The sequence below is a fragment of the Phaethon aethereus genome, assembly GCF_964289735.1.
Source record: "Phaethon aethereus genome assembly, chromosome: 2".
Lineage (NCBI taxonomy): Eukaryota > Metazoa > Chordata > Aves > Phaethontiformes > Phaethontidae > Phaethon > Phaethon aethereus.
Genome location: NC_138582.1, coordinates 1,122,286 through 1,141,043, shown reverse-complemented (window position 1 = coordinate 1,141,043; position 18,758 = coordinate 1,122,286). Strand labels below are relative to the sequence as shown.

The window sequence follows — 18,758 nt, the reverse complement described above, 5'->3', positions numbered from 1 at the left end:
GACCAGGTTACTAAGGACCAATTTTGAGAGACCAGCTTGCCAAGGACCAACTTCTTCGACGGACCAGCTCGCTAAGGAGCAACTTTGAAGGATGAGCTTGCTAAGGACCAGCTTCTATAAGAAAGCAAATCTGGCAGCCAGGTCGGCAGCGTTGTTGATCCCAATGTGCCAGGCAGGAGATCGAGGCAGGACCTGTGTGGGGTGCTGCCTGCGATTGGAGCGGACAGCCTGCACCAGAGGGATGAAACTCCTCAACTTACTTCCACAGAATCATTAAGGTTGGAAAAGACCTTCAAGATCATCAAGTCCAACCATCAACCCAACACCCCCATGCCCACTAAACCATGTCCCGAAGTGCCACGTCTACACGTTTTTTGAACACTTCCAGAGATGGCAACTCCACCACCTCCCTGGGCAGCCTGTGCCAATGCTTGACCACTCTCTTGGTGAAGAAACATTTCCAAATCTCCAATCTAAACCTCCCCTGGCACAACTTGAGGCCATTTCTTCTCATCCTGTCACTGGTTACTTGGGAGGAGACCAACCCCCACCTCACCACAACCCCCTTTCAGGTAGTTGTAGAGAGTGATAAGGTCTCCCCTCAGCCTCTTCTTCTCCAGACTGAACACCCCCAGTTCCCTCAGCCGCTCCTCACCAGACTTGTGCTCCAGCCCCCTCCCCAGCTCCGTTGCCCTTCTCTGGACACGCTCCAGCACCTCAGTGTCCTCCTTGGAGTGAGGGGCCCAACACTGAACACAGGATTCAAGCTGCGGCCTCACCAGTGCCGAGTCCAGGGGCACGATCCCTGCCCTGCTCCTGCTGGCCACTTTCAGTCCTCACTGGGAAAAACTCCTGGAAATTGCCTCAGAGTTACTGGTGGGTCTGGTGATGGGTTTAGCCATCCTTTAGAAACCTTGGCTGAGCCACCGTGGGACGCCTGTGCGTGCGCCGGGAGCACCAAGCACAGGCGGGGGTGGGCGCTCAGGGGTCCCCTGGCTCCACTCCGGGAGCCGGCTCCCACCGAGCAGCAGCCAGACCAAGGCAGGAGAAGCAGCGCCCGCAGCCACCGGCGCGGGGCTGAGGCTGCCACGGCGCAGCGGTGCCCGTGTCGGCGCTCGGCGGCGATTGAAGGCGCAGGATGGCCCCGGGGACCGTCCCGATGGATCTGCAGGGCTTTAAACCGGCTTTACGGGAAGAAGGAGCTTTAACCGAGAGGGCGGCGGGGCCGCCGCGCCGCGTGCTCTGCCCGACCTGGCGCGGCACCCGGGAAGATGCCGCGCGGCAGGCGCGGGTTGGGGCGCGCGGCGAAGCCCCCCGGCGCTGAGGATGCCCCCGAGGATGTTACCTGAGATGGATGCAGGTAGGGCTCGGGGGAGGCCAGGTTGGTCTGCACGGAGACGCTCTTCTCCAGCAGGATCTGGGGGAAGCCCAGTTTCTCGAAGGTGTTCCTCTTCCAGTGCTTGTTCTCCTGCTGTGCCAACGCCTCGTCCTCGCTGAAGGCTCGCACCACCGGACCTGGCATGGGCAAAGGGAGGGCACCGTCGCTCTCGTAGCCCGAACCGTCCTTCTGGGAATCCCAGCTACTCCGCTGTTTCATGTGGTAGTGGGCTTGCTGGGCTTCCCAAGCCAGGCGCGCCTGTGCCAGGAAGGGCTCGGGGAAGCCCCGTGCCGCTTCCGCCTCCACCGCCTTGCTCTCCGTTCGGTTCATCGGTGACCTGTTGGGTGCCGGGGTGGCTCGTTCCTCACCCAGCATCTGCTCGCCCAGCACCTCCCGCTCCCCGGCGCCGTCCGCGGAGGAGGCGTTGGGGTCGTGGGATAGGGAAGGCTTTCGGCTTTTCCTCTTTCTGGTGGAGGGCGAATAGCCGGTGGAGGACAAGGTGTCCTGTTGGCTGGACCATGACATGGCGTCCTCGCCCTGGGCCACCTGGCCCCCCGTTGGGCCAGGGCAGAAGTCGGGTCCCTCCATGCTGCTGTAGTCGCCCGATTTGATCTCCAAGCGTTGGTCCCGCACCAGGCAGGGGCTGTGCTGCAGCGAGTAGGAGCCGCCGATGGGGTTGGGGGAATATTTGTGCCTCAACCCTGTCTTCATCTTGGGGCTGGAGCCCGACTGCTCGACGTAGACCAGTTGCCTGACGTACTCCTTGCCGGCAGGGCTGTACTCCAGGCTCATGAACCGGTCGGGACACTTCTGTTTGGTGAGCACCAACTGCTGGTAGGGCGAGTTGGAGCCTTGCTTGGGCGACTGCAGGAAGGGGTGAGGTTTACGGATGGGAGATTTCTGCGGCGAGCCAGCTTTGTAGCTCCCACTGGCTTCGTACTGCATGTCCACGGGGGGCTCATCGTAGATGGGAGCCTGGTACTCCATGGGGGGTTCCTCGTAGAGGGGGGGCTCGTAGGCGTAGCGGGGCGAGGAGGGTTGCGACTCGCTGGAGTGCTTGCGGTGCTGGGCTTGGAGCGGGGAGCAGAAGGAGTCCCCCCGGCCGAGCAGTGGCGAGCAGCTGCCCACGTGCTCAGCCCTCTTCAAGAAGGGTGACTGCTTCCTCTCCGGGAAGAAAACGGAGTTGTCGGCGTCGGGGGCGAAGGTCTGTAGGTTGGGCGACTGTTGGCCCCCCGAGGGCCGCCGCGAGCGGGTGCCCGGTTGGTTTTCAGACGTGTAGCCGTTGCCCTGATGCATGAGGAAGCTGGGCTCGCGGTCGGTCACCTTGATCAGCATCCGCTCCTTGGTGCCGGCGTTCCATCGCAGGGACGATGTCCTGCGGGGAGAAACACAGCGCCGCCGTCAGCGAGCGAAGCCCCCCCATGCCCGCAGGCAGACAGATGCCCCCGTACCGCTGCCCCGGGACCCCCCAGGCCCTTGGCCGCAGCGCAGTCCAAAGGACGGACGTGCCCAAGCACCCCAAACCTCTCCCGTCAGGTGAAGAGCACGTCGGTGATGGAGAGACCAGGGCATTGCCACCGTCCCAAAGGCAGTGGCACCGGCCCGCAGCCCGCCCCAGCTCCCGCAGACCTCAGCAGCCCCCAGAGCGCACGGAGGACGCGCAGGCTGGAAAGCCAAGCCTTGAGGAGTGACGAGACCCCTTGGAGCACCTCTCTAGGAGACAGACAGCCCTGAGTCGGCCCTCGCCGCTTGCGCCTTGGTGCTTGTGGGAGCCGGACGGCAACGGAGGAGCAAGCACGGCCACCCGCGGGGGACAAGCCTCGGGGCAGACGTACACTGGGTGGCAGTTTCAGGGGCGTTGGGGAACGCAGTCCTTGCAGGGAGCGGGGACCGACCCCACCATGGTCCCCACGTGGGACCGGCCCCTTGCTGGGATCTCTCATCCCAGGGCGAGAAGGAGAAGCCGCGTACGCACAGCCCCGTCCCTCCCACCTCCTCTTGCTTTCCGTTTCCACCCGCGATTAACCCATCTCACCCCCTTCATCCAGCCCCCCTGCCCGGGATGACCACCCTCCTCCGGCTCCCAGCTGGAGCTGGGTTCTGTTGAAACCAGGAAAAAGTAATAATCCCAAGCATCGTCTAAAAAGAAGTTGAAGGCAAAAACCTTCAGACTTTGCCCCCTCTGCCGCAGAGGGAACCCGCGGCGGGGGGACGGCGTAGGAGACCGAACCCCTGCCCGCAGTTTGGCTTCTGCAGGGATGCTGAAAAGATTGTGGGGGGCTTGAAAACACAACCCTGACCTGTGCAGACACAGAATCACAGAATCACTAAGGTTGGGAAGGACCTTCAAGATCATCAAGTCCAACCATTAATCCAGCGCCACCATGTCCCCTAAACCATGTCCTGAAGCGCCACATCCACACGTTTTTTGAACACTTCCAGAGATGGCGACTCCACCACCTCCCTGGGCAGCCTGTGCCAATGCCCGACCACCCTCTTGGTGAAGAAATTTTTCCTAATTTCCTAAACGTCCCCTGGCGCAACTTGAGGCCGTTTCCTCTCGTCCTATCGCTGGTCACTTGGGAGAAGAGACCAACACCCTCGTCGCCACAATGCATGGACGCCTCGGTCTCCGAAGGGACGGAGCACAAGCACCGCAGGCGCCAGCAGCAGCTGCCCTTCGTCCCCTTCACCGCCGAAAAAACCCGAGGGCCAGCCCCCCAAACCCGAGCACCTCGGCGCGGCCGCGACTACGCGGCAAGACGCGCGCGGAGAAGCGAGCAAGAGCCGGGGCAGCGGCGGCAGATGCCCAGGGCTTCCCGTCCCGGGTGCTCCGGCTCACGGCACCCCCCCGCCACTTCGCCTCCCGTGCGGCGATGCCCTGCGCGCTCCCACCGAACGTCTTCCGGCGGGGAGCATCCTACGGCATCTGGCTGTTGCGTGACCTGCAGAGACCGCACCTGCGCACCCCACACCCGCGTCGGCATCGGGCTGGAAACTGCCTGGCGGAGCCTGTTTTCCTACACGCAATGGCCACGCGTGGCCGAGCGCCAGCGGGGACCTCCTTCGTTCTGAGATGGGCATCACCACCCCCAAACCGCCGCCCAGCAGGCAGCTTCGGCGGCAGTCCCGGTGCAAGGAAGGGTGACGGCTCCGTGAGCGCGCCGGGAGCTCACCTGAGCAGGGCTCAGCCGAGACCATCTCGCCCACAAGTGAAAAAATCCTGGAGCCTCCAACCAGAGCCAGGAGGAGACCTCCTTCACCTCTACCTGAAGTTCACCTTTTCTCGTTAAGGCATTTGATAGTCCTGGTGGGTGGCATCTTCTCCAAATGACGACGCGTCCGGCAAAGACGGGTCTCCTGCCACCAGCGCTCCAGCAGCACAGCTGTAGGTTCTCCGTTTCAACCCTAACTGCAATTTGCAACGAATCAAAGAGGTTTTTTCTTCCTCTTTATTAATAATTAGAGGGCAGAAACAATTATAATGTCAGGATAATCTTGTCCCTGCAGGATTAACTCCTTGGGTCTGGGTTGCGCGGAGCTGTGCAAACTGGGCAAGGCTGGCTGGGTTCCACCTGGGCTGGTCAAACCTTCCCCTCAGGGCTGGGATAAGCAAGAAAGCCCAAGGGGTGGGGAGCAACTCAACCCTTCTCAAATGAATCCACCTCTCCTGGGGCAGCTCCGAGCTGGCAGATCATCCACCGTGGGAAAACTGCCCCTCTACAGGAGGACGGACATCAAGTCTTGGACCAACTCACTGCCTCAAGTTACCACCTCCTCACAAAATAAGTATCAAATGCGCAGAGGAGCAAAACTTCAGCCAAGCTTGGGCTTCAGCCTTAGACGTGTCTGCGCTGCTCCAGCCTCAAAGGCAGCTACCACTTCACAGAATCACACAGAATCACAGAATCACTAGGTTGGAAAGGACCTTTAAGATCATCAAGTCCAACCATTAATCCAGAACCACCATGTCCCCTAAACCATGTCCTGAAGCGCCACATCCACACGTTTTTTGAACACTTCCAGGGATGGCGACTCCACCACCTCCCTGGGCAGCCTGTTCCAATGCCTGACCACCCTCTCAGTGAAGAAATTTTTCCTAATATCCAATCTAAACCTCCCCTGGCGCAACTTGAGGCCATTTCCTCTTGTCCTATCACTAGTTACTTGGGAGAAGAGACCAACACCCTCGTCGCCACAACCCCCTTTCAGGTAGTTGTAGAGAGCGATAAGGTCTCCCCTCAGCCTCCTCTTCTCCAGACTAAACAACCCCAGTTCCCTCAGCCGCTCCTCATAAGACATGTGCTCCAGACCCCTCACCAGCTTCGTTGCCCTTCTCTGGACACGCTCCAGCACCTCAATGTCCTTCTTGTAGTGAGGGGCCCAACACTGAACACAGTATTCAAGGTGCGGCCTCACCAGTGCCGAGTCCAGGGGCACAATCACTTCCCTACTCCTGCTGGCCACACTATTCCTGATACAGGCCAGGAGGCCGTTGGCCTTCTTGGCCACCTGGGCACACTGCCGGCTCATATTCAGCTGGCTGTCAACCAGCACCCCCAGGTCCCTTTCCGCCGGGCAGCTCTCCAGCCGCTCCTCCCCAAGCCTGTAGCATTGCATGGGGTTGTTGTGGCCAAAGTGCAGGACCCGGCACTTGGCCTTATTAAACCTCATACAGTTGGCCTCTGCCCATCGATCCAGCCTGTCCAGATCCCTCTGCAGAGCCCTCCTACCCTCCAGCAGATCAACACTCCCACCCAACTTGGTGTCATCTGCAAACTTACTGAGGGAGCACTCAATTCCCTCATCCAGATCATCTATAAAGATATTGAACAAGACTGGTCCCAGAACCGAGCCCTGGGGAACACCGCTTGTGACCGGCCGCCAGCCGGTCCTTCGTTTAGGACCTTGCCAGGGTGCTGCTGGAAGTAGGAGAAAATAATTTCATAACATCATCATAAACTTGGGCAAGAGGCAGGAAGCAAATCTCTCAGACGCAGGTTGTGACGTTGGAGCTGGACGGAGATGCCTCCATCCCGCAGGTACACTGGGGATGTGGTTTGCACCTTGTTTTCCCCAAAACACTGGTGACCTTTGAGGACCAACCCTTCTGCTGTGCTCCGTGAAGCCTGTTGGTGGGAAACGTGCCCATCGGGAAGGGCGGGAGCTGGACACCAGGCTGCAGCCTTGCCACCCAGCTCAGGTTTGTTCATGTCCCAGTCCATAGCGTCTCCAGCGAGGGACGGTGACCACCTCACACCATGAAGAGCTGGCCCGGGGGTTGGCTCTGGGGTTCTGCTCCCATCCACATGAAGCAGCCGACAGTACAAGACTCTGAGTTACTGCCAGCTCCATACTGGACCTCTTGAACCTGGTGACCCACGGCTTTCGTCGAACACTTCTATCTCCTTAAAACCACGCTTTGGTTTTCCTCTTTGCCCTCCAGTCGTTTCCATCTTGTCCAAAAGATTTCATGGCCACTGGTGGGAGGATTCTGCGTGAAGAGGCTCTTCTGCCCCTGCACAGCCTGGCATAGCCGGGTGGCACACACCACCCCAACCAGCAGAGTTGGTTCATCCACTAAATCCACGTTTCAATAACTCGGGAGATGCCGCCCAGGCAGGGGATGCTCTGGAGGAAGAGCAGAGGTGGCTTCTTTGGAGGTGCTGGAAGCATCGCCCGTCTCGCAGGAGAGACCTGAGCTGGAGTTTGCTGCTGCCTCCAAAGCATGGGGAAGCACACTGAACTATCCGTTCCTCGCCGAGTCCCACGCTGGCACAGAAGATACCGGAGGCACCGTCTGCAGAACGTCTGGGAGCACAGGCTGCTCCCCCAGTTCATTCCCCTCTCCATTTCTCAGCTGTTTTTTCACAGCCATTTGTCCTTTCTGTCCTTCAGACAAAGGTGGAATGAGTCCAATTACCGAGCTTTGCAGAAAAACGCCCACAAAGGTGCATATATAAGTACCTCCCTGCATGAGGCCCCACCATCTCCCTGCTCATTGCTTGCCCACCACCTTGTCCTCCAGGGGATGTGGGGAACAATTTCTTCCCTCCCATTCCGCAGCAGCCTTTCGAGCTCGCGAGGACTTGAGCCTCCTGCCAGCTTCTTGCCATCGAAGACCTGCATGAGTCCGGGTCCCTCCTGATCCCTCCAGATGGGTTTTTGGATCTCAACCACTCATCGAGCCCTTCCAGACCCTTGAAACTCCCTCCACAACCGTAGGAGGGTGCCCTGAACAGCACAAACTATCGGGGCAGGGCGACGGGGGAAAGTCTTGCTGGGTCAGAGACACCAAGAAACGCTTGGCGGCGGTGCCTGGCATCACCAAGCTAAAACGGCGAGGGAGGTGAGAAGATAGATCTGCTGCGGAGAGCACCAAGGACCGATTTCACCTTCTCGCGGTCTGTCATTAACAGGCAGACTTCCCACCAGTGCCGGGGTGGCAAGTCCAGAGGCAGCGCGATGCCGGTGGGCGAGAAGGTTATGAGGCCACCAGCAACGAATCACCTTCCCGCTGCTGTGAGGATGCTGACCCATGTCTCCTCTTCCTTCATCAATGATCCGACCACTGAGGACACTCATTTATTGTCACCACAGTTGCTAACTGCGGCAGTTGCCGCCTGGGTCGCTGGGCCTGCCCTTAGCGTTCTTCAGCAATCACTGCTGGCTGCATGCCACCTCCATGGACATCGTCCCGGTTCTGCCACCAAATCAGCAAGTGCAAGGTCCAGTTTTCAGGTGGGGAAGCCCAAGGTGCTCTTGCAAGGACGGAACTGGCTGCTTAACCCACCCTGTGGTACCCAGCACATCCTCATCGCCTCCCCTCCAGCTCACGCCACCAGCTAGGACCACAGTTGAGCAGCCACCAGGACAGACAGGGACTTGCATCTTGAGGGTGATGAGCTAGAAGAAGGGATGGATAATGGGACCAAGGCTGGTCGGGAGCCAGGGAAATCAGACCTGGAGCGACGAGGCGGAGCTGCCAGGCTGGGACACTCCTGCTCATCTCACAGGCCTGTGGGGCACCAGTCCTGGGTTCCTCATGTGCTTTTTGATGCTTCCAGTGCTGGCTTTCCCATTAAACGTAAGCGCATATGCAACTGGTGGGTGGGCTCTGTGTTTTGGAGCAACTCAAGCATCTTCTCTCAGTCCCTGCACTCTGCTTTTATTAGATCCAATTTCTTTAGCCTTCAGACTACCAAAGCTAAAACCCTGCAAGCTTGATTTCCAGCTGACGTAGATGGAAAGCAGCCTCTTGCTCTGCTCCTGCACATGCTGCTTTTCCTTCCTGGACCACATGCAAGGACCAAGGGTCTTGGCCTTGGCCAAGGGTCTTGGCCAACCTGGCATCAGCTGAGGGTCTTGGGGAGAAACTGGGGCATACCCGGTACAGTGGAAATTATCATCAGGTTTTCTGTATCCCATGGGCTGGATCTCGCACCGTCACCCACTGGGTGACACATAACTAACCCACGTCTGCACCGGACTCATCCCCCGAGAGCAGAGGACACTGCCCACAGACATCTCCGAGCACTTTGCAACCCTCGATGAAACCTCACAGCTCCTCTCGGCATCTCCTTGCATCCTCCATTTGCTTCCAATGGCAAGACTCGGCACACAAAGGAAGGATAAGCAACGTTATGGAACTTGTGGTGGGATGTGACCAACCCAACTGTTCTTCTGGTAGCCAGTTCCTTCACTGCAGTGGGTAAAGACATTGTTTCTGGTCTCCAGTGTGACCACAAACCAAGAGCATCAGCACCCACCTCCCACTACCACTCAGAAACGGGTTTTCCCAATTAATTCTCTAACCTGAGATGAGACTGTACTGGCTCGTTAGTGATTTGCAGCACATCACAGAGGAAGGGGAGAGTCCGGGTGCCTCCTTGGGGTCCCCAAAACCTCATGGGGGGACGACTGGGAGGTCTTTGCTGTCACTCCAGGGCCACCTCAGAGCCCAAGTCCTCGTTACCTCTCTCCTTTCTGATACTTCTTTCCCCAGGTTGCTAATATTTTTCTGTTACACACTGATGAGCAATTTACACTCCAGACATGCCCATGGGTGCTTTGTTTTTGGAGATGAGGTTAAGTGTGAACCCCCAGCGAGACAGGAGGCATCACCGAAGGCTGGAACGCCGAATGGCCGCCAAGGGGCGATTAACAGTCATCATTAGCAGCAATAAAACTATCAGCAACCAACGCTGCCGCAGCGGCACAGGCTGCTGTCAGTGCGTCATCTTGGTGCCATCACGCCACGGACACACCGAAGCCCCCCCAGATGCACCAAGGTGACAGCGGTGGGGCCGCAAAGGCCGGAGGACGATGGGGACGCGCGGCCGCTCTCCTGCATCGGCAAAGTTATTTGCAAAAGAGCAAGACACCTCCAAAGCTACGGGAGAGCAACCCGCTGGCACTTCTCAGCCTCCTCGGCCAGAAGGAGGGGTGACCAGCACCTGAGTAAGGAGACAAAACCGGGCAAAGCCGGGGACACGTCTTCCTCCATCACGCCGAACCTTCACCCGCACAGATGGAGAAGGTTTGGCAGCCAGGCTGTTATCCTTCCCAGTGACCCCTCTTCTTGCCAGCACGTTCACCCTGTCCTGCCACCATCACCCGTGGGTTTTTGGTGGGCACCCCTGCCTGCAGACCCGGCAAGAGGAGCACTGGGGAGAAGGAGGGAGAGCGGCAAATCAAGGCCAGCTCCGTGAGGAAGAGCTGCCCGCTCTGACGCCCTTCTCCCACCGCAACAGCTGCCAACGTCCGCACTAAAAACCCGGGTACCACGAAGCGGCGGGAGCTGAGCACCACGTGATGCTCTGCACACCCCCACGCTTCAGCTCCTCCACCGTCCCCCAACGGACAGGAATCCATCCTAAGGCCAGGTGTTTTAACCCAAACCTAGTGAAAGCACCTCTTAATTCCTGGATTTGCAGCTTGCGTCAACATTTCAGCCAGCCAGCCTGCGTCTGGCAACGGCGGGTACGAATAAAAACCCCCGTGAAGCAGCCCTGCCCCTCAAATCATCTAGCCAAGGCAGAGCTTCCAACCAAAATATTAACTAACAGCAACCAATAAACGGGAAAGCTGCATCCTACCGCCCTGGGTTGTTGTGAAGGACTAGAAAGCACCGCTGCCGACTAAACGGAATTTTCCGCCTGCAAGAGAAATGCCGCGAAAGGCGGTTTTGTGGCTAAATCGCCGCAGCCGCCGTGCCCACCAGCAGCCCGGTTGCTCCCGTAAATGAAAAGCGACGCTGCCGAGGGGAGCGCGGGCTCCGTCAAGGCTTGCCGCCCTCCTCACGCAGGAGCTCCTCCAGAAATTCAAAGTATTTCTGTTCTCTCTGGCTCGGCACCGGGTTCCCTTCGCTATTTTCTCCTTGTGGGGAAGGCAAGATTTTACTTACGACCCTGAGTACGTTTCCATGACAAACTACTTCCCAAATCCCTCTAATCTTCCGTCAGCGAAATCAATTTCTTTGCGAATTTGCATAATTTCCACGGGCCGAAACATTGCATTTCTTTAGGGGAGGATTTTTCCAAAGCGCTCAAGTGACTTACGCTCTTAAATCTCCTTGCCTGCTCCCACACCCCCCTCCCTGATCTTCCAGCCTCCGGAAAGCCAAGGGCAGAGGTGAGAGCAGAAATCTGAGGCACGGGGCTGCTGGGCTCCGCGCGCTCCGTGCGCGCTCCGTGCGCGCTCCCCGGCTCCCTCGCCCGGGAATTTCTTTGCTTCCAGTTGCTTTGCCGGAGAGACGCAAGCACTCCCCCCCCGCACCGTGTCTCTGCTGTGGGCAGGTAGACACCATCCCTGACGCTTAAATGCAATTATTTTGGTGCCTGCAACAATCAAGACCGTCCACCGCGCCGTTTACCTTAAAACCAGCCACGACAGCCAGGATTATTTTCTACGTTCGTGATTTCTACTGCGACGCCTTTAACGCGGTTGATCGGCAGCTACGTTACATCAGCGCAGGACTAGTGAGTAAAAGCACGGGTCACAGCTGGGCTTAACTGCAATTACTTTAAGAGCATCGTGCTGGCTTTTAAACGAATGATATCGCAACGCTTCTCCAAAGGAGATTTAGAAGCAAGAATATTTACCAAGCCTACCTAAACACACACGGTTTTTCGAGGCACGTTTGCTTGTCCCGGCGTTACGGGGGCTTTGAAGATGAAGACTATGATTTAGCGCCAGGATTAGACGGGTTTTACCCCCTCGGGGAGGGGGGGAAGCCCTTAATTTGAACGATCGATTCAACTACTTTGTTCTCAAATGTCCTGTGAACGCAGCGGGGCTCGCAGCCACCGGACCAGCGCGGGACCCCCGGGGTCCCCACCGCCCCCCGCAGCGCGACCCCAGCCCGTCCCCGCGCCCTCGCTCTTCCTCACCTTCCTCCCCAGGCCGCAGGCGCCGGGCGCATCGCCTCCCCGCGACTCTTCACCGCCCTCCCGAGCTTAACGCCTTTACGACCCCCCGGCTGGTGCTAAACTGGGCCGAGCGCCGTTCCCCGGGGGACGGGGACGACGGATGCAGCCCGGCCCCCTCCCCTCCCCGCTGGGTACCGCCGGCGCGGCCGGGGACGGGCGGCCGTCGCGCATCCCGCCGCGGAGCCCGGCGTCGGCGGTGAGCCGGCGGCAGAAGCCCGCCCCGTCCCCGGCACGCCGCCCGACGTCGCTCCGGCGGCACCAGGATCTCCTGCCGACGCAGGCAAAGGTGGGCAGCTGGGAAGAGCCTGCCTGCTCCCTGCTGCCAGCCCAGGGGATGTCCGGGCGTCGGACCAAAGCCTCCGACGATCCCTCTGAAATTTTCCAGCTGGGAAACTGTCCGCAGGGCAGCCAGCCGGTCCCTCCAGTCGTGCAAAAGCCGCCAGGAAAGTCAACTTCTTACTAACTTATAACTAAAGTAGCAGGTGGGGAGACAGGCTAAAATCCCCCATCCCTACAACCTCTTTGCTTTTCACCTGCAAGTGTTGCTGCTCCCCAAAATTTGTACGTAGAGAATCACACGCTTACAGCGTATATAAATATCCCAGAGCTCAGACTGTACCTGAAATTTTAAATTATTTTAAATAAAATGCTGGAGCGCTCATTGCTTACAGCTTTTATGAGATTGGGGGTCCCTGCAGGTGTGTCCACAGCTCCACCGTGGTCCCTCCGACCCTTCCTCCAGGCCCGCAATCTCCGTTCCCGTTTCTATCCACACGCCTGCAAATCTCACGCCCTCCTTGGACTTCATCTTTTAAGAAACCTGCAGATGAGGCCAAACCCAATTCCTGCAGAAAAGAGTGTGAGCGAGATGAAATCCGCATCATTTGGGCAACGAAAGGGTTATCTGGAGAGACGCGTGAGCGCCGGGCTCAAGCTTCCCAATCCCTGCACCGACCTCAGTTACGCCAAACTGGTTTCTGTGGACAAATCCAGACCTGGGCCATGTCCTAGCAATGGTCTGGACGGGGCAGCGCAGAGCTGAGACATGGCCTGGGCTGAGCTCTCCTGGTCAGGCTGCACCTGGTACCCAAAGCTGGTGTGAAACCAGCTTGACGCAGCAGGGAGCACCCTCGGGCTTGTGTTTTGTTGTGTGTCGCTCATCCTCCAAGCCTCTCCTTTCCTCCTTGCCTGCACCGGCTGCACCCATAGGTCTCCCTCTCCCACCTTCCTTTAGCTTTGGGTGGGATGGGCTGACATATTCCTCTGTCGGGGAAAACCAAGAGGAGCTGCAATCTGAAGAGGTTTCACGCTTGCCGGGATCAGGAGGAAATGGGCCGATCCCGCTGCCTGTGCTCATGGCACCAGATATCACCCACCGCTCCCGGTGGGACGGTGGCAGGTGACAGCTCTGGACGGTGCTGCATGGCAGGAGACCAGCTCCATGACCTGCCAACCTCTTCCCAGGATCATCCAGGACTCGGTCTTTGCTCTGGGCAGGATCACCCATCCGTGGAGGAACCACGGAGGAGGTGCAGCATTACCACCAGCCGGACGGTGTCGGAGCTGCCCTGTTTTCTGACTCCCGCGAAATACCAGCCGTGAGACGACGAGGACCATTTGATGGTCACAGCATGAGCCACGGGGTGCCCTGGAAGCTGAACATCAGGCGTGGTCTTGCTGGGGGAAGCTCAGAGGAGGCTGAAGCCCAACTTTCAGCCCGTCTCTGTTGACTGCAGAGCGTGGTTTGAAGGGCATCTATGGTCTCACAGGGCTCCTCTGCACGCGACGATTTCCTTCTCCAGCTAAAACATTCCTGAAGGATTGATACCTGTGACCAAGGCAAGGAGAAGCCACCCTGCCAAAACGATGTCTTTTTTTAATTGGTATTTTGTTCTAGCGAAAGGAGAAGGCTACAACGTTCAGGGGTTGCCCGATCCCTTGTCTCCGGACGGTGCCATCGCATCGCTTTTAGCTTCCGGACCGCAGCACCAGCTCTCTGCTCTCTACATGAAATATCTCCCACGTTTGCTGCCTGAGCGCTAACGCCTCCTCTCTTGGAAAACGTTGCGGTGAGGGGAGCAGGGTGTGGTGGACGGCTCTGCAGCCCACCTTGCAGACCCTACGCCAGAGGCCACCAGCCCATGGCAAAGGGTTTTCGTGTAACAGGCGAGGGCTGAAATGGGCTTGGAAGGCTCATTCCAGCCCTGGGGAGCCGCGGGCTGGTGGCCCATTGCTGGTGGCCAGGTCGACCTTGCTGAAGGTCGGCGTTAGCTTTGGTCACCCGCCACGCCTGGCCACAGCACCCACCTCGTCCTCTTTGTGATCAGCGGGATCTCGCGCGACGTGGGGACAAGCCGCGGCGGCCGGGGGGGTCGCCGGCAAGCCCCCCACCGGGATCAAGCCTCGTTAGGAACAGACCGGGAGGAGGCACAAGCTCAGGGTCTGCCACGCGGCCAGATCCGCAGCGCAAGCCGTCCCGGCAGCCGAGGCAGGCACGGCGCACCGGGCGCCGCGCGTGGAGGGCGCGGATGCCGGCGGCAAGCCGAACGCCAAGATCCCCGGGAGGCAATCGGGGCCGCTCTCCCCACCTCAGATGTATGATTACACCCATCACCCAAAATAGCCCGTTTTCTGAAACCCGAATGTCACTGAAACGAGGCGGGATTTTTCTTTTTCTTTGAGAGGGAGGAGGGAACGCGGAGAAGGGAGCACAGAGACGCCTTTATCATTAAGAGAAATTAGCTGGAAAATACGAAGAGACCAGAAGTGACATTTCCTTAAGTAGCAGATCGGTGGGGGGTCTGCTCGCTTGTCTCCGTCAGCACGACAGCGAGCTCCCACAAGGGTGATTTTTAGCTCTTGCCGACCCCGACCAGGTTTCACGCGCCCCGGCACGCAGCCCTCCCCGCTTGCGAGGCTGGAGCCCCTCATCCTCTTGGTACTTCCAAGCTGAATCATTCACCCCTGCTACGAACGCCCCCAGGCTCCGTCTGCAGCCTGCTGCCACCTCCTTCAGCTCTCCCCCACCAGTGGACCTCTCCTGCATCTTCGTCCAGGCTCTGGGACATGATCGGCCACCTACCAACGACTACAAGAAGACCAACCTCCAAGCCCGGACTGGGCGCTGGGGTGATGTGCCAGACCATACCTCGCCCCACAGGCTCACCCTCACCCATCCCAGGAGGTGGGTGAGCTTGAAGCTGCTGATTGCTACCACGGCTGCGGCAAGGCTGACTGAGCAGCTTCTTCTCTCAGAGGAGAGCTTTTGGCCACGGAGCCAAGCTAGACCTGCTGCGCCAGGTTGTGTGCCAGCCACCAGATACTGCCATCAGCACCACGTCGGCTTTGAAGAACAGGTCCTGGAAGCTGGAGCTTGGCTGTTGGCTGGAAGCCCTTCAGCAGGAAGGGTCACTCTTGGCTTAGAGGGACACAAGTCCATGACTCGGGCACTACACACGTGCATTTGAGAGGAGTTACCTGGCTCACATTGAGGATGAGGACGGTTGTTCGCTTTTCAAAGCAAGACTACAGTTTGGTGTTTGGCTGAGCATGGAAAAAGTGCAAGACCGTGGCAAACAGCGTGGAGGAAACTGCTCCCAGCTCCACGGCCTGGGCTCCAAGTTACGTTCAAGAAGGGCGCTCCCACTCCTCAAAAATGAAGTCACCAGACAGGTGGGCTTTAAGCTTTAGCTGCATGGGGAGAAGACACTTGGTTTGCCCCATGGCGACTTGGAGACTTGGGGCAGAGGCTCCAGCCCAGGAGGTTACTCTCCAGTTTTGTTCCAAAATACGGGATTTTAATCTCACGCCTCTCCAAGCAATCACTGGCGTGAGGTCGGCGCCTCTTCATTACTTCTGAAGAAACCAGGCACCAGATTTACCTTTAAATATCAGGAAGAGGCGCGTTTATTTACAGAGAAGCCTTAAGCTGTGGGCTTAACTCACAGTCGTAACCGACGAAGCCTGAGCAGAACGAGGCGGCGGACAATCGAGCAGCTGGCAGCAGCACGTATCCCCACGCGGGGCAGCCGGGACAGTCACCGCGCCGCTTCTGCTGGGCAGGTGTCTCCTCAGCCAGCAAACGTCTGTGGGCACGCGTGAGATGCATCTTTGTCATCGTTGGAAGAGGGATGTGGCCTCATAGCCGCCTTGGCTAAAATTGACACCAGCGGCGAAGGAAGCTTCAGCCCAGAAGATGCTGAGCTTGTGTCCCCAGGATGGCTCCAGGGTATGAGCTTCCTTGGGAAGCGTGGATGAAGGCAGAGGTTGCAACCAGAGGGGATTGGAGACCTTCATCTTCCCTGTGTCATGGCTGTATTTGTTCCCGCATACCCAGTGTACAGCCAGCTGGCAGGAGCCACGTTCAAAATCTGGTGTGGTGGCTCCTCACCTCTGTCCCAAGCTTCTTCCAAGCTCCTACAAGTCTCCTGAATTTGGTACCTGGCTTCACATCATCTCTTTGTCAACAGTGTAAATTAAACCCATTCCCTGCATCCACGCGAAGGCACTCTGGCACCAACAACCAGTTAGTCTGTGCCCACCTGGAGGAGGGCTGAACATGGTCGGTGCAAGAGTTGGACACTGAACACTCCCATGGCTGGAGAATGAATCTAGCAACATCGGGAGCACACAGCCCATATAAGATCCAAGAGATGAAGAGAACCGGAGAAAGCTGGCAAACCGCAGCCATGTCTCAGGAGGTGGCCCAGGACCAACAGACAACCAACTCCTAAACTTCAGGTGCCTGATGGGCTACACGAGGCTCTGTAGAGCTATCGGAGAGCTGGTGCCAGGTCTTTTGGAAGGCAACCGCAATTCTCTCCTCACTTCCACACTTGCTTTGCTATGATAGTCAGCTATGGAGTGACTCCTCCTGACCATGACATCTGGAAAATCATGAGAAGAGAAAAGACATCTTTAAAATCTCCTAACTGAGAAGGTCTAAGACAAATTGGGGAAGATCATGTCAAGAGCATTACAAGCATCCCATGCAGATGAAGCAGGGGCTGTCCTCTCCCAAGATGCCCCCAGCAGGAACAGGACACAGTACTCCCTGCTCATGCGTTGGACATCCCATCATTCTACCAGAGACAAAGCCCGGGTGAGTGAGAGGGCAGAGCTGGAGATACAACCAGGCAGAGAGACGAGCTGCAGTGAGTGGCCACAGCTTCTCTAGCTCTGAAGCACAGCGCAGGGGTTTCTCCATGGCTTCGAAGCACACACGTTGCCATCGCTGCAGTTGGGAGCAGAAAGAAAGGGTGGACGGGCAGGGGCTTACAGAGCAGCAGCAAGTCCAGGCCCTGAGGAGCTATTCCAGCTGCTCCACCACTGGAGGACAGTCCGCTGATCACCTCTGCTTCCACGCCTGACCTAAGAGTTATAGAACAAACAGAGCAGCCAGGCCAAACTGGAGGTGTCCCTAAGAGCTGGACACTGCATGCTCAAGTGAGCAGATTTCTCACCTTCCCCCAGAGCAGAGGTGCCTACAAGTGGGACCGGGGGACATTTTTAGGTCTGGTTCTTCTGTTCTTGGCAAGTCCCCAAGTAACAAACCTCCCGCTTCCCAGGGAGCAGAAGAGGAGAACAGGGTCATTAATGCTTTGCTGCTGTGCTCCACGCTGCCTTTCCCTCAACCAGGAAGCTCCAGCATCTTCCTGGTGACCACACAGGCCTGACCACCTGCACGTGGTACATGACAACCACCTGATCAGCAACGTGGCACAAAGAGGGTCACGGCAGCAGAGCAGCTGTGTGCTGGGAGAGGAGACAAATTCAGAGGAGCAAGTTGAAGGTTTCTGATCTGAAGACCAGCTCTAGCAGCCTTGGACCCTCCGTCCGTTGACTGGCCAACACACGCATGGGACAATGACAGACACCTGGGATTTGTCCCACAAACAAACCGACTTCTTGACAAAAACCACTGCATGGACTAGCAAGGTTCAACCCTCTAAACAGAGTCATAGGAGGAAAAATGAAGACATTAAGCAACTGAGCTTCCAGGGACCACAAACCAGAAGGAACAAAGAGGAAAGGGTTAAGAACAGTTATCGTAATTGCCTGTCTCGATGGGATTTGGATGCAAGGGCTTTCCTACAAATGCCTTCTAGACAGACGGAGCAAGACGTCATCCTCTTAATGACACCCACTAATCTTCATTATATTAGAAAATCTCTCATAGCAATTGTCCGGGAGCACCGAGCCAGCGCTGTCAAGGAAGCGGAAAAATCCTTGCCTGTTCCTGAGGATGCTGCTGCAGCTCCGGGGGTGACCCGGGCAGCTGCACCCCAAAGCTGCGCGAGGGGATGACGATGCCATGGGTGAGGGTGGTCTCCCAGCTGAACCCTACAGGACCTCTCCTCCATCAGCCAACCTCCTGCTTCTCCATCTGCCTGTACCCACCCTTCCCACGGGGACGGCTGTTCCCTCACAAGCCACCTTGCTCCCACACTTTGTCCAAACATCTGTAAGTCCACCAGCTTCTTCCTTCCCAGCCCAAGGGGAGGAGTGATGGAAGTGAGCGGACACATGCCCGGAAGGGAGCAAGCCACAGCCTAGGTCTCACCAAGCTTCCTCAGCCACCAGAGACCTACAGGTGTGTTGTGTAACTCAGTCCTCTGTCCCTCTGCCGAGTGTGCTGTCTGCCCACCTCTTATCCTGGCCTTACCAAGGCTTAGCATCATGGCTTTGAGAAAAAACTGTGGGACTAAGGCAAGACTTGGTCAGGAGGCAAGGGTTGGAAGAACCTGAGAAGGCTGTTGGGCTGGAGACCTGATCTCCCACCTGACTGTGAAGCCTCCAGGATCATTTCATGAACGGTGCTTGGAAGCAGCTGGGTCCCAGGGCTGGATGTGGAGGAGTTGGGGCAGCATTGCTCAGGCGCGAGATGACTTGAGGGGAGCTGGAAAAACGGCTCAGCCCGAGGTTGCCTGAGCAATGCATCATGACAAGAA

At 57.8% G+C, this 18,758-nt stretch overlaps 1 protein-coding gene across 1 annotated transcript in view; it reads right to left on the bottom strand.

The window, feature by feature from the left end:
* ARHGAP39 (Rho GTPase activating protein 39) overlaps positions 1-18,758 on the bottom strand; it is a gene marked incomplete at both ends in the record, with an annotated part of 56,177 nt that overhangs the window by 3,050 nt on the left and 34,369 nt on the right. Inside the window, one exon of the mRNA XM_082015053.1 lies at positions 1,346-2,753. Within this exon, the coding sequence (XP_081871179.1) occupies positions 1,346-2,753 (1,408 nt within the window). The remainder of the gene's footprint in view (positions 1-1,345; positions 2,754-18,758) is intronic.